This window comes from Lytechinus variegatus, chromosome 16 (genome assembly GCF_018143015.1).
Source record: "Lytechinus variegatus isolate NC3 chromosome 16, Lvar_3.0, whole genome shotgun sequence".
Lineage (NCBI taxonomy): Eukaryota > Metazoa > Echinodermata > Echinoidea > Temnopleuroida > Toxopneustidae > Lytechinus > Lytechinus variegatus.
The window spans coordinates 17,629,993-17,643,941 of NC_054755.1; the positions used below are offsets into that span (position 1 = coordinate 17,629,993).

Consider the following 13,949-nt stretch of genomic DNA (forward strand, 5'->3'; position numbering starts at 1 on the left):
TCATGATATGAAGAAGTGTTGGAATAAAAATCAACGAAAGAAAAAAATCCTGGACATTCTAATGGACTAATTTGAAGAATTCTGAAGATACCAGTAATAATGATTGCTGATTATTTGTAGTACAGAGTATATGTGGTTAGGTCTTAGAATATCATACATGTAGCATCAAGATACAAATGAGCGGGGTACCACACCGATTTTTATTTAGATTTTAAAGAGTGTGAATGAGAATAAATTTTATAAATGAGCAGGTAAAGCAGGTGATAAATTTCAAGTATTCTCTAACTTTTTAGACTGTTTCATATTCTCTAGAGCTGTCTCCCTATTTTCATCTATTTTAAAACCTGTACATGTACATGTAATCCTTACATTTTCCTTCATCCTATTTAATTTCAAATTATTAGGGCTTTCATGAACAGGAACAGGATGTTATTAATACACATACACAGCCCTGCACACACATGTAGGTGCCATATTCTAGGACAATGAGATTATCCCTTGATCTAATCCACCTATTGTCACTTTTGCTCAGACAGAAAAGCCCAAATTCACAAAGGTGGTTTTGAAAACCCACAGTTGAGTCCATGGTTTATGCAGATTTCTTGTATAAATTACGCTTATCTTACCACGAATGCTAAATATTTTCAAATGCTGATGCGCACTTTTGTCACAGTGGGCCCAAGTGACTCCATGAGTCCACTGTGTAGTCCATTCTTCAAACAATCTAACCATGGTAACAGACGTAAATTTGCGCACTGTGACAAAAGCGCACATCAGCATTGGGCTTTTTTTATACACCCACCCGATAGGCGCTATTAAAAAATTAAGCTTAATTTATAAGGAAATCTTCTCAAATGATGGATTCAACCATGGGTTTCATAACCACCCTTGTGGATTCAGGCCAATGTTTCACATTAGACTTATAATGTTAATTCTCTTCTCTCACAACCTGTGGTCTTTTATTACTCTGAATAAAGTGGGTAAGAACAATCGAATGTCATTTATTTTAGAGCTTCTGTTTGGGAAGATGTGCAAGAATCAGAAGAGTTTAAAGGTACACATTTAGAGGTTTATTATAATAAAAAATGAATCCGATATACATGTACATGTTTGCATTACTGTGAAGTACAGAGTTAAACAAATCATAAATTTCATTTCTTTATGAAATATAGTTTTTTTTCAATTTTTTACTCATATTATTTTATTTTGAACAGATCATCAAGCCAAGCATTCCTAACCTGAAACAACAGGCTGTGCCCATTCTATCAGGGGTAGCGTCCAATAAGCCTTTGCTGACCCCGAGCGTCCCAATCTCCTACACCACCACCACCTCAACCGCACCGACCGCTACACCCGTTGCACACCCCCACAGCACCAGTTCTGCCACGCCCAACGCCCCCGCCATAGTCACCACCCAAGCTCGGCCAGGGTACCAACCCCTGAGCGTTACCATGACCACCGTGGTTCCGACAAGGATCACGACTACCGTTGCTGCGACGTCAGGCGCTACAGCATCGGCAGCTTCGGCTGTAGGCGTTGTCCCAGCCACCGGTGTCCCAGCCCAGTACATCCCCACTGTTCAGAAGCTACCACCCAACTCACAAGCAGCAGAAGTACCTGGTCATACCAAAGCAGGCGCCATCCCCTCCTCACACCTGGTAGCAGGGGCGACGACAGTTACCCATAGTATGTTAACGGGACCGTATATCAGCGGTGCTCCTATTGGGCTGCAGCTGCCACCAGGCACCCTTCCATACTCCGCACACCTTCCCAGGGGTATGTTAACAAGTTTCCCACTTTGTTATTCATAGTGCTAGACTTCCCTACTTTAAATACAGGGGATTCTCTTGTTTATTTAAGGGGAGGGATGTAAATGAGATCTTCTTTAAGATGCCAGATTAGTGCAGATGATATCTAAATATTTTAGGTTTTGTATCATTTGAAAGTAAGAAAACTTACATATATACGTGTATACCAGATCTTTAAATGCTGAATGAAATGAGTTTGTTAGTCAATGTCTAATCAGAATTGGAATCATGCCTAATGTATATTGTTGTATGCTCCTTGCATTATCTGTTAAATTATGTACCACACTTATCAAGATATTGAATTTTCTATCATCAGGAGCCACATCAGCTAATCTTGGTCTTGCTGCCACAGCCAAGTCTGGTATCACTACAGCCCTGTTGACCAGAGCTGGTGTCCCTCAAGGCGGAGTTGTTAGCACCAGTACATTTCCTCAGCAGCCCATGTATGGTTACTCTGTAAGTTGAGGAATATTCATTCTGATACTGCTTGAATGTGCCCTTTAGTCCATTATTCAATATGTACAATAATCTGTAATCCTTGAAGCCTTTTTGATGTTATGTATTACTTGCTAGAAAAAAAAATCACTAGCACTTTAAAAAAAAATGTGTATAGTTTTTGTCTCACCTGCGAAGCAAAGTGAGACTATAGGCGCCGCTTTTCCGACGGCGGCGGCGTCAACATCAAATCTTAACCTGAGGTTAAGTTTTTGAAATGACGTCATAACTTAGAAAGTATTTGGACCTAGTTAATAAAACTTGGCCATAAGGTTAATCAAGTATTACTGAACATCCTATTAGAGTTTCATGTCACAATGAACTTAGACCATGTTGGAGGAATCAACATCGAAATCTTAACCTGAGGTTAAGTTTTTGAAATGTCATCATAACTTAGAAAATATATGGACCTAGTTCATGAAACTTAAACATAAGGTTAATCAAATATCACTGAACATCCTGCATGAGTTTCACATCACATGACCAAGGTCAAAGGTCATTTAGGGTCAATGAACTTTGGCCGAATTGGGGATATCTGTTGAATTCCCATCATAACTTTGAAAGTTTATGGATCTGATTCATGAAACTTGGACATAATAGTAATCAAGCATCACTGAAAATTTTGTGCAAGTTTCAGGTCTCATGATTAAGGTCAAAGGTCATTTAGGGTCAATGAACTTTTGCCGAATCGGGGGTATCTGTTGAATTACCATCATAACTTTGAAAGTTTATTGGTCTAGTTCATTAAACTTGGACATTAGAGTAATCAAGTATCACTGAACATCCTGTGCGCGTTTCAGGTCACATGACCAAGGTCAAAGGTCAATGAACTTTGGCCGAATTGGGTGTATCTGTTGAATTACCATCATAACTTTGAAAGTTTATGGATCTGATTCATGAAACTTGTACATAAGAGTAATCAAGTATCACTAAACATCCTGTTCGAGTTTCAGGTCACATGATCAAGGTCAAAGGTCATGTAAGGTCAATGAACTTTGGCCATGTTGGGGTTTTTTGTTGAATAACCATCATATCTCTGTAAGTTTATTGGTCTAGTTCATAAAAAGTGGGCATAAGAGTAACCATGTATCATTGAACATCTTGTGCGAGTTAGAGTAGTATTCAAAGTCAGCACTGCTGCTATATTGAACTGCGTGATGCAGGTGAGACGGCCAGAGGCATTCCACTTGTTTATTTTTGCTGCTGGTAAAGTACGGGAGTGTATATTTACTATAAAGTTTGTATTGTGATTGCTGCTGTAGCATATTGTATTACACAGAAACATAAGGGCCCCATCTTACAAAGAGTTGCGATTAATCCAATCAATCACAACTATGGACGGCCAGCAATGTCAACATCTGTGTTGAACAAACAGCAATGTTTGTTCAAAATATTTTCTACATGTAACTATGATGTATATTCATGTACTCCATTTTTCCTTGAAAATTCACTGTGCTTCTCTTTGTTTGCAAGGGACATTGTGCAGATTTCCTGTAAAAAAAAATTAAGACACTGATGGATTTCTATAGAGTTATGATTGATTGGATCAATCGTTACTCTTTGTAAGACGGGGCCCAGGAGTACTTACACGTATCACTCAGAAAGTCTTGCTTAAATGTCCACATACGTACATGTACGATATGGATTTTGAAGGGCTTTGAAATCTTTTCTGGGAATACAAATTTAAGTCATGCTTGTACATGCAGTTGAAGTTTGTCGAAGTAATAAATGATAAACATGTATCTGCTCTCCTGAGCCCTGTCTTACAAAGAGTCACAATTGATCCTATCAATCTTAACTCTATGGAAATCCATCAGTGTCATAATTTTTTTCTGCAGGAAATTTACAAAATGTCCTTCGTAAACAAAGTAAAACACACTTAATTCATAATTGTCAAAAAAATCAATGACTTTATGGATATACATTCATGCCTTTCATATGTTGACTTTGCTGGCTTTGATCGCAACTTCATATCAGTACTCTGTATCCTCATTTTGCAATATATTATTTGATCTTTTATCTTGTTTTTTTTTTCTTCTTCAAGTATCTTTTTTTTTCCTTGTCTTCTTCCCCATCTTCTTTTCTCCTCCTTCTCCCCTTCTCCTCCTTCTTTTTCTTCTTTTTCTATTCTTCCTCTCCTTTTTTCTCTTTTTCTTCTTCCTCCTCTTTGTTTTAATTATTGGTATGTTTTACATTACCCTTTTTGTTGTAAATAATATGTATGGTTAAATACGCAGTAACATGTTATTTATTGCATTCAGTGTGTGATATATGTGTACTTTTTAATTATGTAAATAATTACACTGTAAAGACATTTTTAATATTGTATATCCATGTGCAATTCAGTCTTTGTAACTGCGATGCATGATACAATAAATACCATACAAAACTCTTTGTAAGACTGGGCCCTGGTCATAACCTCACAACCCTTGTCATCAGAATTCACTCAGAATATGAAATATCTGATCTCTTTTAACAATTTCAACAGCGCCACCATGCACCAGGTCAGGTCCATCTCTTAACGCAGCGAGCCGGGTCACCTGGTGTCTTGGCAGCAGGAGCCCTCCCTCGGGCTGCATCCCCGGCCAGTACTCTGGCTTCGTCACAGCCTCATGAATCACTAAGGTATGCATAGGATCTTTACAAGATTTCTCGTAATGTTTTCAAAATTCAAAGGAAAAAGAAACTTTGAAACAAGAGAGCCCGTGTTAAAACAGAAAGATCAAAGAAACAGATCAACAAAAGTTTGAGGAAAATTGAATAAATAATAAGAAAGTTATGAGCATTTGAAGTTTAGATCATTATTATAATGTAGTTCCTCCAGTTGGCAATGCGACAAATATGTGTGATGTCACATGTGAACTACTTTTCCATTTACTTTTCTATATATTTCACTTAAAATGCCTCTTATCTTTTATCAATCAGTAGATCATGTATTCTTTCTATAGGAGGGCATGTAATACAGATTTTTAAAGAATACATTATGGATAAAGAGTTTGTATCACCATAAGAATGAGCAAAAAAGGGACATTTTATGGGTATTTTACAGTCCCCCATAGGGAAAGTTGTTCACATGTGACGTCACACATCTTTGTCGCATTGCCAATCGAGGATCTGCATAGCATAAGTGATTGCAATATTAAAATGCTCATAACTTTCTCATTATTTGTCTGATTTATTCTCAAACTTTCTTTGATCTCATTCTGTGATTTTTCTTTTTCCAAAGGTTTCATTCTCCTTTAAAAAGAACAAGGGCAGCTTTAATAGAAAGAGCTTTTTTTGTCTCGCCTGCATTGAGCGGGACTATAGGCAACATTTAAATCTTAACCCAATGTTAAGTTTTTTGAAATGTCATCATAACTTAGAAAGTATATGGACCTAACTCTAAAATAGAGCTTTTTCTAGGCTGTCTTAAAGACTTAAAGTCTTCAAGTTTTTGTCTTTAAATGACGTTCTGAGTGATTCACCGGTGTGCTCTTGGATCAGTGACTATTATTTAATGGTTTGAATCTAGAGACTTAATACCAGCACATACTATGGCCTCCAATGGTTACCATTATGACAGATTGTGTCAGAATGTTGGATTAATCTGACGTGAATATAGTTGTGTGCTAAGAGATGAAAGATAATCAAGAAGTGATCTCAATTTCTTTCAAGTAACCTATCTATGCATGGTTTTTCTGAACATCTTATGTTGAATACTCTTATCCATTGATCTCTTCCTTGTTCTTTTTGTTTGTCCCTGTCAGATTGATACCTCATATGATCCCATCAAGTCAAGGTTTGAAACCAGATGGCTCTTCCCAGCAAACGAAGGTTGAACTCAAGATGGTCATCAAGAAGGATACCACCAAACCCGACCCAGCCGCCAAGACGGACCCCAAACCTGACACGAGACCATCATCGCGGACAGACACCAATGATAAACCCGGAGACGTGAAGAAGGACGGGAAAGCGGAAGAGCGTGGGCAAGGAGTCAAGCTCGCCGTGGCCATGGCGGCTCCTAAGGGTGCTTCAGCCCTGGAGAAGGATCACTCGAGGGACGATGTTGCACGAAGTGCCGCTGAGACTACCAAGGTAGAGATGAGGGTAGATGTCAGACCCATGCACAGAGGTCCAACGGAGGTGATGGGGCCGAGATGGTCTGTACCGACTCAGAGGTGGGGTGGCATCCCGTCGTCGGGGGCACCGGGTGCTCTACCAGGTCACATGATGACCCAGGTGGTCACCAGCGTCGGTGGTATGGTTCACCCAATCACGACTGTCCCTGCTGGTACGGCTAGCAGTAAGTAGCCTAACGTACCCCTGTATGAGGGTCCTCATGCTGTGAATTCGCTTAATCACTGTTGATGCAGAGCCTCTGGTAATTGAAAATAACCTAAAAGCAAAAGGAGGATACTTTATTGAAAGGGATGCATGGCAATTGCATCAGCATCATCATCAGTATGAAAATTTAGAATTTTTTTATAATAATTTGTTGTTCCATTGATATGCAGTCCAAACACAATTCAGACTTGTATCAATGTCATGATAGAAATTGAATAGAAAATCTTGTTCCTTTTTGTTAGAATAGTTGATTGAAATAAGAAATCATCACTCAAACCATGATAAGATATCATTTTGGCATGAAAGCATTTACATTCTTAATTGATTTATTGCTGTAGCATATTATACTACATATTTAATATATTTATTGCTTCAGCATCATCGCACCATATGGTCAGGGCGCCCCCACCCACAACATCAAGCACAGGAACATCACAGCCCAGTTCAACTAATTCAGGCAACATTCCTGTTGGTAAGTTCCAAATTCATTTTTTTCCCAAATTACCGCTTTTAGTATAATTCACCAAATGGTTCATGAGAACAGTGTCCCTGATACTGGTTTCAGTTAAACACTTGACCCAAACACTTGCTGGTAGGGTACTTGCTGGTCTATTTGTTTGATTCTATGTAGTGTTGAGAACAAGGTCAGAAAGGCCAAGGTCATCATCCCGCCGAAGCTATGGCAAAAGCTAAGGAATTGACGCCCAAGGACAGGGCCTTGACCTTTAGTAGCAAAACACAGATTCTGTTAATTAATGATTAAGTAATGTTGTAATTATCAGCATAATTAGTATTTCATGATATATTATTTGATATTCCATGTACACCCCCCCCCCCCCCCCTTCGATAAATATTTCCTTTCTTTTCTCAATTCTTCCCTTCTCATCTTTCCACTCCTGTTTTCTATCATATTCCCTCTTTTTTTTTTTTTGCTTTTCTTTCTTATTTCTTCTTAATTTCCTAATTGTAATCCTTTCTTTACTTTCATGTTGATATTCATGTACGGTGTATATTGTAATGATTTTTTTTCCTGTTCCTATGAATATTTGTATTTGATTATCCTATTTTTCATGTGTGCACCATTTTTATATTGTCAATTATAAATCCGACTTATTTTAAATGAATAAATAAAGATATAAAAATCTTTAATACAAAGAGATATTCCAATTAATTCACCTCCTATATTTCTCTTTTATTATTACCCAATCAGCTAAAGTCTACCCCCGCCAGCAGCCCACTCCACAGGTCCCGCCCGCCCAGAGGTTCCCCATGCTCTCGGACCAAACGGGACCCGCCTACATCCAAATGCACCGGAGCTCACCGGGTGTGACCACCAGTACCCCATCCTCTACCCACCCTGCTACCATCGCCACCACCGTACCGGTCACCCACACCACGCCCGCGGGGTCAACGGAGGTCAAGATGGAGAGATACGCCCTCTCGTATTATTATCATCCAGAATTAGGTAAGAATCAGATTCAGTCACCGCGGCCCCTGCATCATGCTTATTTACATGATTACGCGGAGCGTTGTGGCCGAGTGGATTAGTCTTTTGACTTTGAAGCAGGTGGGTCGTGGGTTCAAATCCCAACCATGGCGTAATTTCCTTCAGCAAGAAATTAATCCACATCGTACTGCACTCAACCCAGGCGAAATGAATGGGTACCCGGCAGGATTAATTTCCTGAATGCACGAGCGCTGAAATGCAGCTCAAGCTAAAGCCCGGGTAATAATAACGTGCCTCAGAATAGAATATTTCTAGATAGATCGTGCTATATAAATGCCTATGATTATTATTATTTTTATGATTGATCATGCGCAGTAATCAGTGCATTCAATCTTAGAAATCAGTCCAACCCTTCCTTGAAGCACAAACAAATTGCTTGTTTATGATACTTCACAAGTTTATATCCAGCTTGGAAAAAAGTTGTTTTACCCATTTTCTTTGAAGCTACATGTAGATGGTATGGTCTGAAGATTATACCGCAAGCTATTGTACAGGTTACCCCAAATGTAGAAAGATAAGTGAATATAATTTTGAAATTTTTGACTTCCCATAATATTAGCATAGAGTTAAACCAAGGCTTGAGTTTATCTGGGTCCGTAACACAAAGCTTACCAAATTGTGAACAAATTTTCGACATTACTCCTATGTGTTTAAGATTGTATGCTGGAACTTTAATGAAAATCATAAGTCAGAAAAAATCGGAACCCGTGGGATTCGAACCTGCCATCTACTACTTGCCGGGCAGTGACTCAACCTCCAGGCTATTCTTTCCATTGGATTTTCATCAAACAAAGCTTACCAATAATCATGAACATTTTTCTACGATTGATACCATTGACTACAATGTATAATCAATCATAAAATCAAGCGTACGATCGATCACTAACCTTTGTGTCACAGGACCCTGGACTTCAGAATATGAGCCAATAAAAGAATAAAGTATACTACAATTTATGCATTTAAGATTTTTCTGTATTTTCACCTGCAATGATCACACACGATGACTCCTACTGAATAAATGTAGGATTTATAACTCATTTACTATATTTTTTCATGAAGATAAATTTAAATTTTGTTTTGTTTATTGTTTTCAATAGGTTACCAGCATGCTGTAGCTATGCAACAGTATCCAGGTCGCCATGGTTACAATCCAATCATTAGACCGCCAGTTGGTATGTATGATTTCTTCCCTTCTTGTAATATTTTTTCTGTCTTTTTATGTAAATCATATTTAGGTTTCAAAGTTATTGTCAACCATAAGATCTGAACTCTTAGCAAGTCTTTAATCCCCCCCAAAACACCCTGTATTAATCCTTACTTGTTTGTTCCAGAGTGAAAAATGTAGTTTACTTTTGGGGGTGTCTTCTATGTCGGTTTTAAAATTAAAATGGCAACATGAATCATGATTAAAAACTCATTACAAAACATGGATATGATGAGAAACAAAGGGTGTGCTCAGTGTCCTCCATTGCCGGTCGTAAAAGTAAACGTCGTTCAAATCATGATTTGGAGGAATATTTAAACGTCAGAAAAGATGCGTTTGTGAACGCTCTCACCTCGGATTTAACGACCTTCATCATAGTGAATGCAACATTGAACACGATCGAGTTTTGAAGCATCTTTAAATTTGCTCTACACAAGCAGGTGCCAGAATGGACCTTTCTTGTCATGGGTCAAACTGCGCAATAAAGCTGCGCTAACGAAAGCGGGAAAGGTAAAGACGATCAAGATATAAACAGCTTTATATTTTCGACACTAAATTGAGCACCGCTGATCGTGTTTGTGTTCTGTATTTTGTAATTGAATTTTCAATCATGATTTATGTTAATGTTTAAATTTGAATCTCGATATTGAACACACCCTAAGATTTCCTCTTTTTTTTGGGGGGGGGGGCGGTCTGGTGCCAATAATGTTACACACCTCAGAACCTGGTCTGGTAGCATTCCATGGATTGCTTTCATATGACCAGGGTCCCATTTAAGAAAGACTTGTCATAATAAATGCACAGTTTTTATTTAAAATTTCCAAATAGCCAATCAGATCGAAGGGTTTCAGTAGCTTTTAACTGTTTTTCTTTTCCCTCACTCCTTTCAGATGGTCAACACAGATTACCTCTTCACCCCGGCTCATCCCTCAATCAGAACAGTCCCGTTGCAGCAGCACTGGCAGCCACGGCCCATGCAGCCAATATGGTTGGGGCCCCCGGAAGGCCAGGCCAGCTGACAATGATGGTGGGAGCGGACCACAGGCGGCCTATTGGCTTGCAGGGTAATACTACCCCGGGGGTGCCCAGCACTAGTGTGGGGGAAGGTTGGTCAAAAATGCTTGTTGGCATGTCTGTTGACCTGTGTGGTCGTGTCCAGTGGGAAAGTAGAGGTAGCATGTTTGCTGTGGGTAGATTTGCAACATCATGATAAACTAGTTTTATGATTTGGTGTGCATGTTTTTCCTTTTTTTACATTATTATACTGTATATCATTTTGCTCTATGTATTCTTTATCTGTTAAATCTTAGATTTGTTTGTTTTGAAATTAATGATTAGGGTCTGTATACCTGTTTGAAATATTTGTTTTGACATTTTTGGTGTATACACTATGCACACTTGAGTTTTGCATATTGCATGTGGTTCTTTTTTACTTTTTTGCCCGTATTCTGAAGTCGGGTGTAACTTAAACTCAGGTTTAAAGTTGTAGTTTAAGTATGGACAGCCAATTGTCACATAATCACTAACAGTAAAGATATACTTCAGCTCATTCGGTTCTCAAATCATTTACTAATTGTGTAGGAAGTATAAATAAATGATTGTCTTTATCATCGATGAATCAGGAAATAGCACATTAAACATAAGAAACATACAATTTGATGAAATTTTGATACTTTTGGCCTTCCATACTTAAAACGCAACTTTAAACCTGAGTTTAAGTTAAACCCGACTTCAGAATACGGACCAAGTTCAGCTTGGTATATCTTTATTTTTTTAGAAAAGATATGCATGCTTGCCAAATGACAATGCACTCTTTGCACATTGAAGCCTTATGTGTTTTTTACATTTATAACACTTATTTTGTCATGCTTGTGACTATTCTAAAAAAAAAAGAATACTCAATCTCCTTTACGTTACTTGTTTACATTACATTATTTTGATTTGTGAGGAATGTGCTTATGCAGCTCGAAATGCCACAGTATATGACCTTGTACCTCAATAGACTATTGAGTACTTGCAATTTTCATCTATATATCATAGTTGAGGGCATATTGTGTAATAGTACATGATCAGAATGTTGTGCCATGAAGTATTACATGATTAATTTAGGTCTTTAGCAGGAGGATGTTACATGAGGGTCATCAACAATGACTAAAATGTTAGTTCCAGCCATGTTAGTGAATTAGTTTTAATAAGCTGAGAAACCCTGGACTCTGATTGTTACTATGGTAACTATCGACAATTTAATCAGTGTTGACAACTTTCTTGAAATACCTACTGTTAAAAGTAGCTGTAGAATATTGGCTTTAAGCAGTCTGTATAAACAGGTTTGAAGCTAATCACTTGTAGTTTCAGCAAAGAAGGATTTCATGAGAAAGTCTTTAACACTAAGATGAATAACGCCATATTGCAGTAGATCCAGATCAGGTTTATTTACATGAATCTTACACTGGGAAATCATGAAATTTAAGCCGAAAATGACCACACTGAAGATCACCAACACGGATAAGCACACGTGGGACAGTATCATTATTGCTTGGAAAAAAGACCCAAAATCTGGCTGGATCGTCCAGCTCATTCCATCAATTGATCAGCATTTTATGCACTTTCTATCAGAATCAATGGGCAAATATTTTTTATTCATACATACAAGGGCCATTCTTGGTAATGAGTGTGACAAGTGTGACCGAAATTATGATGTATCTTAACTTTAATCTGTTATAAATCTAAAAATTGTAGAGATTTAGTAATTCAAAGATTATATAAAATTAACATGTTTTTTAATAGTCACCTATCGTTTAGAAATATTCTGCTGCCTCCATTATGCAGTTCAAGGTCAAAGGACAAAAGAAGTGGGTCACGTGTGTGACTTCACACAGAAGCATGATTTTGAAAGTGTGATTTCATTTGAAATGCACAGGAGTTTCAATTTCCTAATTAATTACAAATTTCTATAAAAAGAATTAGATTTATAACTTATTAAAGAAAAGATTGGTCATAATTTTGGTCACTCACGTGGCCAAGAATGGCCACTTTCCCAGTCATTTTACTGAATTCTATTCAAACTCGTATATAAATGTTTACCACATCTCGCATTTATCGTTAGCTTTTCGCCGATTATCTTATCCTTTTTCCCTCCAGGATCGGCTGATGGCAGCAGCATTCCTTCATTCTCAATGTCTCAGGTTCCTCCAGGAACTCTAGGGTTGACCCAGGGTCAGATACCCACTTCCTCCTCCGCAGTCAATCCAGGTGCTTCCCCTCGACCAAGTATTCTCAGGAAAAGAAATAACGATGGGTGAGTTCAGCTCTTGCTCCTTCATCAAACAGACTACAAGCATTTACTTTTAAGTGGATCCATCCATTTCTGCAGATATTGATAATTTAACATAATTTGCTCTTATATTTTGTTATGCGTGAACTCAGGTTACATGTACGTATAGATGAATCTTTAGTATAATGTATATAGAATGATATTGTAATGTTATGAAACTCATTAATTCATTTGATTTCTTTTGTTATGTTTCATTTTTGGTGCATGAGAAAGTCTTTAAAATCATGGTTAATTGTCACCTTATTATAATAGATCTAGATCTGGAACATTAACATAAACTTATCTTTGTGAACTCATAAAATCTTAGCTGAAAACTGATAACACTTTATGATCACTAACACAGAAAAGCATATGTGGGACAGAGTATTGATATTTTTATGGGGAAAAACCCCAACATTTGATGGAATTCTGTGTTCATTTTGCTAATTTCTCATGAATTACACAATTTCACCTTAGAGACACATATTTTTTTATTTATACTTGTATACAAACACTTGGGTGGTCATTTTATTGGATTCTGTTCAAATTTATTTTGAGATTGTAACCACAACTAGCATTTCTCTTTAAACTTGAGCATTTCCAACAAGCAATAATTCCACCCTTTCTAGAAAGTCTTTAAAACGTAGCTTGATCGTTACCATATTATCGTAGACCATGATCTAGTAAGATTATTAAACCCAACTAGAATAATCAAATCTAAGCTGAAAAGCAAGCACTCTGAAGATCGCCACAGATAAACACGTAGAAATTTTTATTTTTTTACTATTTCTTCGAAATATGCCTGTCACCTGGCAGAAATGCTCTGCTATTTCTCTTTTCTTAGGAATGATGCATTTTCTATGATAATAATTTGAGATGTACTTTGTTAATGCTGTAGCGTTAAAGATATTGATTTGACAACAATAGAAATCTTTTTCTGACACTTCATGAATATACGCTCTTGTTTTCCTATTTTGTTTAAGTGCAACGAGTCGGAAACCTGTCATGGCTAGTGCCATCACATCACAACCAGGGAGCCCAGGGGTCAAAGTTGAAATTACAAGAATACCTGTCACAAGTAATTCACCAAAGCCAAGGTAAGTTGTGACTTTCCTTCTTCTGCCATTTATTTATTTATTCATTTATTTATTTGTTTGTTTGCTTGTTTGTTCATTCATTCATTCATTGGTTATTTTTTATTCATTTATTTATCTATCTATCCACTTATCTATTTATCTCTTATTTATCTATCCTTCTTTCCTTCCACCAATCCATCCATCCGTATATCTATCATCC

At 37.5% G+C, this 13,949-nt stretch overlaps 1 protein-coding gene across 2 annotated transcripts in view; it reads left to right on the forward strand.

Annotated features, from left to right (window-relative positions):
* The window catches only part of LOC121430319 (histone deacetylase complex subunit SAP130-A-like), a 28,742-nt gene that overhangs the window by 7,344 nt on the left and 7,449 nt on the right, over nt 1-13,949 (forward strand). Inside the window, exons 3-12 of one of the 2 annotated variants that reach the window (XM_041627597.1) lie at nt 1,215-1,776; nt 2,125-2,264; nt 4,792-4,928; nt 6,053-6,588; nt 7,006-7,101; nt 7,840-8,094; nt 9,234-9,308; nt 10,231-10,446; nt 12,482-12,638; nt 13,637-13,750. In XM_041627597.1, the coding sequence (XP_041483531.1) occupies nt 1,215-1,776; nt 2,125-2,264; nt 4,792-4,928; nt 6,053-6,588; nt 7,006-7,101; nt 7,840-8,094; nt 9,234-9,308; nt 10,231-10,446; nt 12,482-12,638; nt 13,637-13,750 (2,288 nt within the window). The remainder of the gene's footprint in view (nt 1-1,214; nt 1,777-2,124; nt 2,265-4,791; nt 4,929-6,052; nt 6,589-7,005; nt 7,102-7,839; nt 8,095-9,233; nt 9,309-10,230; nt 10,447-12,481; nt 12,639-13,636; nt 13,751-13,949) is intronic. The other variant, XM_041627598.1, reaches the window with a different exon arrangement.